The 7576-nt window shown below is 41.7% G+C and overlaps 1 protein-coding gene across 1 annotated transcript; it reads right to left on the bottom strand.

The window, feature by feature from the left end:
* Positions 1–299: 299 nt before the first annotated feature.
* On the bottom strand, positions 300–7369 carry lpla (lipoprotein lipase a). The gene is made up of 10 exons (XM_080877431.1): positions 7155–7369; positions 6185–6390; positions 5654–5833; positions 5026–5137; positions 4249–4491; positions 3416–3658; positions 2452–2572; positions 2112–2294; positions 1904–2011; positions 300–1372 (listed from the first exon to the last, which is right to left on the bottom strand). The coding sequence occupies exons 1-10, from the start codon at positions 7252–7254 to the stop codon at positions 1321–1323; spliced, it is 1548 nt and encodes a 515-aa protein (XP_080733557.1). The 5' UTR covers positions 7255–7369; the 3' UTR covers positions 300–1320.
* Positions 7370–7576: the final 207 nt, after the last annotated feature.

Genomic DNA, 7576 nt, shown 5'->3' on the forward strand with positions numbered 1-7576 from the left:
GCTCATCGGCATCGCCACAGATCTGCACATCACTTCTTGTTCTTGAGAACTGGTACCAGAACACATTTGCTGCATTATTTATATGTATGAGTGATGCTGATACATGTAGCCTTCATTATAAGGCTCTGTTCTTTTGATAGCAAGGGCTGTTGACCCCTACCTAACCAGCATCTGCACATGCTCAAAGTAGTGGTTCCATCAACAGCTAGAACTGGGACCAATTTGATCGATCCTTCCAAGGTCTCGCCCACAAAAACACAAACCGCTTGAATTGTAAAAAAATAGAGATGACAACGGGAGCCTGCCAAAATATATTACAGCTTTATATACAAATATATAAATGTACAATCAATAAATACAAGGTGAAGTAATCTTGAGATGTATTATGGCTGTCGTTTATGTCAGTCCATCACAAATCATAAAGGCTTGGGTGATTTTTTTGTAATGTTTGACCTTTTAGTATATGGCTATAATTGAGTGAAATGAGGTAAACTGTTTCAGGTGAGATGCTGTTGACCGAGAGGCGCACTTATCCTTTAAAATTTGATCAGTTTACCAAAACTAAAAAAAAATGCATATCCTTATTGGAGTGCAACCTCGATGACCTTAACATCTGAACTGCTTCGAGGGGCGGAGAGCCTTTTAAAGTGACCAGTGACACAATAACCAATAAAATCAAAGATCAAGCAAGACTTCAAAAGATCAGATATTACCATGTAGCTCATATTTGAAAAGATACTGATTAAGGTATTTACAAAGACCACTGTGATTCTCCATTCAGTAGATTGTAAATGCTTCTTTGGTCCCTGTTGATTGTTGGCAATTAGTGGTTAAGTAAAGACAAATGTTGGGCAGAAAATAATCACTTTGGACATTTAAAAAACATAAAAACCAACAAAGATGTGCCAAAATTATGCCTATCACTCTGGATTATTTAAACATCAATAATAATCCAAGTTCACAAAGGCTCAGAAAACACATCGCTTCTGTCAAAGTATATCAAAGTCGGTATAAACAGTAAATATAGGATACAAAAAGCAAAAATAATGATTACAAAGCAGTTCAGCTACTTAAAAATGTCAGCACATCATCAAGAAGAAACATGCTACAGCAGCGTGATTTCTAGCACTGTGGATGAGGTTAAGTTGGTTGCACGGGAAGTTCAGTAAATACAAGAGCAGGAGAAGAAGAAAAAAACACAGCAAATCTCATATGTGTCCAGTTATTTGCGAAGGCTTTCCCAGCGTTGCTGTGTGCTGCCCATCTTTGGCTACGTGTGAAGGGACAGATGATACGCGCGGTGGGTGTTTGAGTGCAACTTCAAGCTTCCTGCTGCCCAAAAAGGCTGCCCTTCGTTTTAAGCTTGTGCGCCCTGGGAAGAAGAAGAGTAGAATGAGACATCTTGTCTTTGATAATACAAAAACAAAGCTCGCAGGACCTAAAGAATGCTATCTATAGGATTCAAATGTGATAATTGTTTTATTCTTGTTGCTCTTGTTTTCAGATTTCATCTCCTCCTGGCCTCCACACTTTCCTCTGTCATGCATATCCACAAACATCTTCGGGCCGTCCTCCTTTCATCTTGCCTGGTAACTCCTCCCCTCTTAATACATCCAGTAATTCTCCTCTTTGCATGTCTAAACCTGCTCAATCTCCCCTGAACTGCCCAATGTCTCTGCCTAAAACTCTTTCTAATACATTTGTAACTGTTAATTAAAGTTTAATGATCTATTTCTGTGGTTCAGGTTTGATTTACTCATTTTTCCACTTCCTCCAATTTATCAGGTATGGGGAAAATTGAGTTCTCTACATCTCTCTAACAAGATAAATCTACTTTTTACATTTAGGCAAACACTTAAAGATTTTATTTAAAGTAGAAAATGTTTCACTGTCTTTAACTTACAGTTTTTCTTTACGGCTCTGTTTGTCTTCCTTTGACTTGACAAAGACGGCGTTCTCTCCTCCCCGGGTGAGGTCAACAAACTCTCCGTCCTTTGCATTAAAGATCACCCTGAATACACACAGAGAAAAAAAAACATTATTAACATCCTAAATGATTATTTTTCCGTCACAAGACTGCAGTGCATAAATGTCAGCAGGTCTGAACTTACTTGGACTGAGTCTCTCCACACTTGATGCGAAGTTTTCGGATGTTGAACTTGGTGTTGCCCCACCAGTTTGACCAGCTGATGTACGCATCCCGCTCCCAGCGCAGCTTCACGATCATCAGGTCTCCGATATCCGTGTCGGTGGTGATGAGGAAGGATTGAGTGGTGTTACTGTTCAGGGCTGGTCTGCAAGGTTAAGACAAGAGAAGCTGCTCAGATTTGAAGGTTCTCTACACGGATTGTTAGATTTGTCTACCTTTTCTTGTAATCTACATGTGCACGTCTTTGCAAACTTGGTTTTAAAGTTATAAAAGTAAATATGTATGCTGTTTAATGTACTCACAGAACAAAAGGAATATCTTCCTTCTCTCCATTTGTTCCATACAGGGAAATCTTCATTGGCTGCTCCGTGAAGCTCTGCTTGTTCTGGCTGAAGAAATGTGCCTTCACCTGGTAGTGGAAAACTGTAAGAAGGGGGGATCCAGTTGTTAGAGATTAGCCCACTTCTCTTATTTGACTGCTCCAAGTTTGTTTATCACTAGAAAAGCTTATGTAACCTGGACCTTTCTCTATCTCAGTGTGACCTTTACAGACTGGCATTTAAAACACGGATTTGCGGTAAATCCTGGCTGGTTTCATTTGCAAAGCCACATAAATGACTAACAGCCAGATTCCCAGACACGGCTCAAGACGTGTACCAGATTAGAGGAAAAATTCAATCAAGATCTTTGTTGAAAAAAGTCACTGAGTGGCGAATGAGGCTTGATCCATGTTGGAGACCCTATGTATCTACAAAACATGCTAAGCTGTCCACACAAAGTTTCTAACAATAACACTGTTGGCTTGTGTCAATAAACTTTTCCATTGCTGGTGTCCACTGGTCTCACTTTTCCTTAACATCCCCTCCAGATAAAGGAAACACCCATGACACCTTCTCGTAACCTTCTGAGTGCGTGATACTTTTTGTACACGTGTCGTTGCAGTAAGTCATCTTTCCTGGTCCACAAATTGTGCACAGCAACACTACCAGTACTACCAGTAATTCCAGCTTCAGGAAACCACATGCACACTAAGAACACCACAGAACAGTAGCTCATAGACTGAGGATTACTTTAATAAAGTATGTGAATGGCTTAAATCATTATAATCCTCCATAAAGTACATAAAACCAGCTGGAATTTTCTTCAGCTGTTAAATGTTAAATTTAATCTCTTTTGCACTGCAGGGAGCATCCATTCATTCTACTTTAATATCACTGACAGATACTCAAATCTTTTCACGTGCACATCCTTTTTTCTGGTTTTTACCTTTGAAAGGCATCGTTCCACGAGTCTTGAGGTACATCGTTGTGCTGCGGGCCGTGCGGACTTTTTTCACGTTGTAGCCGATCTTGTTGCAGCGGTTCTTCCTGCAGCTGAGGCACATTCCCTTGTTGAAGGTGTCTTTGGAGTTGCATCGGAAGGCCACGCTCTGCTGCTCGATGTTCAGCAGAGAGTCGATGAACAGGTGGATGGAGCGCTCGTGGGAGCATTTGACAAGCTGGTCCATATCTGCGAAACAGAGAGCAAAGAACGTGTAAGGTTTCTGCACATCGCCCAGGTAACGTCACGCAAACATGGAAAATTACTTCCTCGTGTTGGACTTTTACTGTTTTTTTAACACATGCTGACCCACAAGCCATTTCCCACTTAATTCTGCTCTGCTCTGTTAAAGTACAATAGCTGAGGGGGCAGAACATCAGGAGGTACTTTAATCTCTGTCACAGTGCAAGTCTGTTATGACTGGAGGCAAACACGCTTTAACTGCGGCCCTGAAAGCTTTTATACAGTCAGTGTCTGTTGATGCCACGTAAACTTACAAGAACTGTTACAGACATTCGTTAAACTGATCGTTTATACAATTTAACCGATCACCATTATCTTCTGTTTTTGCTCATTATACTGAACATAAACACTCACTCTTGGTGTTGAAGAGCAAAGATTATGTGATGCTGCATGTGCTGTTATGAATCCAGGTTATATTTGTATTTGGCTGTGTGTTATCATCAGTAATCAAATCAAACCTAAACAAAGTGCTTCAAAGTGAATATTTGTAAAAGTGCAGTCAAGAGCAAAAAGCAAGGAGGGTTTGTATGTCATACTTTGGAGGCCTTTGATTCCTTCTAATGCAATTCCCATCAAAGTGTTCTGGATGTCGCAGCCTGGCTGGAAGGTGCCTCCGTTGGGGTAAATATCTATGTGACCCACTGGTCTCTGGATGCCAATACTGCGGTCCGGGGAGCCCCTGGTGTTGGTGTGCAGGACATCCACAAACTGGGCATCGCCTCGGGACAGTGTGCTCTGTTCATCCGCGTGCTCGAACGTGGGGCCGGCGGGATCCAGACCTGGAGAAAAAGAGGGATTTGCGTTTTTTTACTGTGTCACAACAAAGAAAATATGGATAGATTTGGATGTACTAGAAGAAAGCGATCACTTTTATAGATAGATTTACTAACAGAGCTGCACATATTATTCTTGGCAGGTCAGACGGATTTCAAAGCTGGAGCAACGTCATAGTGGCAAAAAAAACCTGGAGCCACTAGCTGGCAGGAGCTCAGTAGATGTAGATACACATGCATGCCCAGATTATGTTTCACTGGCATGCCGAGGTGCTTTTAAGAACGGCACTGGAAAAAAATACTCATACATATGGTATGGTATGTTAACACACAGGCACTTACACTATATTTAGTATTTAATGGTATCTGAAAACAGGTCACAGTGCTTACAGCTAAAACACCTTACACAATCCTAACTGTAATGATGCAGTTGTGTGAGACTGTGCTGTCAGTCGGAACAGAGGGCAACACTGACCCATTGTGCTAATAAATCTATAATGTGAGCAGATAATAATCCATTTGATATCTTAATGCTCTTACCTGTGATCCGGCTGATTTTGTGGTTGGTAAGGTCTCCGGCAATTCCAGCAACATGCGCTCCCAGACTATAACCCAGCAGATGAACTCTGTCCCAGGGCAACTGCAGCTCGTTCTGAAAGGTAAGAAATGCGTCAGAAGAACATATTACACTCCCTTAAAACAGTTTGTAGAGAATCCTGCAGACTTGCAAGAGGGATCGAAACTATCTGTAGGTTATAGCTTTTCCAAATGTTCACAGAATTTTGGAAATCCTCCAAAAAAGGGGATCATTTTATGTAATTTGGGGTTTGCCAAATCTTTGCAAGCTTCATGTAAACAAATTCTTCACGCCAGTTCCCCTTTTAGCCTTGTTCAAACCAAAGCTGCGCTCCACTAAGCCTTGTTAGGAGACGCTGTTGTGAGCCACAAACGCGGTCATAAAATATTTTTATTGGCATTTAAAATCATAACCAGTAGGAAAACATATCCGCAGCAGCACCACAGGGTACAAAACATTACATCATGTAAAGCAACTTTCTCTGGCAGCACACTGACGACAAGTCAGCGCTGTGGTAATATGGGCGTCCAAAAAGAAAAAAAAATGTGTTAAGTTAGTTGTCAACCGCTGCTTTTCTGTGAGAGCACTCACTTGTATCCAGGTAACAAACTTGGCGACGTCACGACCCACTAGTTTGGTGTAGGCGGCAGAGGTCGGGTAGTGCTGGTTGGCTCGGGACAGCCAGTCCACCACAATCACATTAGCAGTGGGTACACGGTCATACAGAGCAGACACCAGCTTGGGCACCCAGCTCTCAAACATCCCTGTTACCTACAGGAACACACAAAGCTAGTGTGAGCTCAACTGCAGTATGGCATGATTTATTCTTGCCTTAGCCCTCGCTCTGTGTCCTGTTGTTGGAGAACAGCCAAAGCATCATCAGGTTCAAATTTTGCTGCCTGACTGGCCATAAATCACATTAAAACAGAAAATGCATGGACTTCCTATCATTCCTTACCCAGCCTGTTTCCTCTTACAAGTGTAGCTTTGTATTAAGTTTACAATTCTGCCCCAAAAATAACAGTACAATTGGTAGGTTTGGTTTTTCAACATCAGAACAAAGTATTTCTGTCATTTGCAAAGAGCAAAACATGGCTGTCAAGTGTGCTCAGTGTGACATACCGTCCAGCCGTGTATCACAATGAAGGTCTGTGTTTCTGGATTAAAGTTGCACTCCTTGATGGTTTCCGGCCTCCCAGGTACTATGTAACACATGTCATCATCCGGGGTGTCTGCGGTGCGCAGGGAGAACTTGGACACGATGTCGGTGAAGTCGGTGAGCCATTCAGTGGTATTCAGCAGTTGATCAATGGTGACTGTGGTGTTTGCTGTTACAACACACACAAACAAGCAGTGCTGGATTGTTATGATATGACAGAAAAGCGGGTGTCTGTTGACAGGTGAGACAAAGACACTTTTTTACGCTGTTATTAAGTTTCAGTTAAATGCAGCTTTTCAATAATGACGGAAAACTCTTCAAAACAATACGGTGACATAGTTTTTTTAATTAAGTGAATCAGCATCATTCTGACGCCTCGGACTGCTGATGCATAAAGCATTGTGAGCGGTGGAGCAGTAGGAGTGTAAAGCGTGGCGGTGTCGCCCCCTTTTGTCTCCTGGATTCCCACCAGCACAAGTTTTGAAAGTTTCGTGAAAAAATGAAGAATGTGGATTTTCCGGAAATAAAACTGGATCTTGTAAAGTAAACAATAATAACTTTTTCCCTATGAGACAGACTATGAAACTGAATTTGCGTTGTAACTTAATTAAATATGAGCATCGTGTTTTTCTACTCTAATATTTTTCATGTTTTATAATAAAACTGCGAAAATAAATGTGCGAATATTTTTTGCTTTTAGTTTTTCCTGTGTTGATGCCTTCTGCTTTACTCTTTCCTCGGACAAAAGCCTCTTGGCCGCAGTCACACATGGAGCTAAAGACCTAAACTCCGTCCGCTTATTACCAGGTTATTACCGGTCAACACGGTGCAGCGCGCATTAATTAACCTGCATCCATTTACTTAAACAGAGCAACATCGGGGTAATATGATAATAATAATTTAAGATAAATAAAAAGTATCTCAGCCACTTACCAAAAGCGGTGGTGTTGGATTCAAGGTCTGAAGAAAAAGTTGCAAAGATTTTTCCCAAAATTATCCAAGCAGTTAAAAAGCAGATATTTTGTTTTCCCATCTTATTGATGTGTTTCTTCGAAATGTTGCTGGATGCTGGTGGAGCAGTTGTAGATCCAGTTGATGTTGGACAGGTCAGAAAGTGGTGTGAAGCTGGAGCTGAGGAGTGAAGTTGCTTATGGTCTGTCACAGTTGCCGCTACAGGTCATCTTTATTGGTGGCTTATTTGAATATTCAAGTACGATTGGCTGGAGGTTCGAGGGCGGAGACTGATGTTTACCCCAGCTCTGAGTGAGCGAGGAGAAGGAGAACAGATCATCCACATCCCTTTACAGAAGAGCTGGCTGCACGGCAGAGTGTTTTATTTACGCGGTGATAACAGG

Source organism: Rhamphochromis sp. 'chilingali' (assembly GCF_963969265.1).
Source record: "Rhamphochromis sp. 'chilingali' genome assembly, chromosome: 3".
Lineage (NCBI taxonomy): Eukaryota > Metazoa > Chordata > Actinopteri > Cichliformes > Cichlidae > Rhamphochromis > Rhamphochromis sp. 'chilingali'.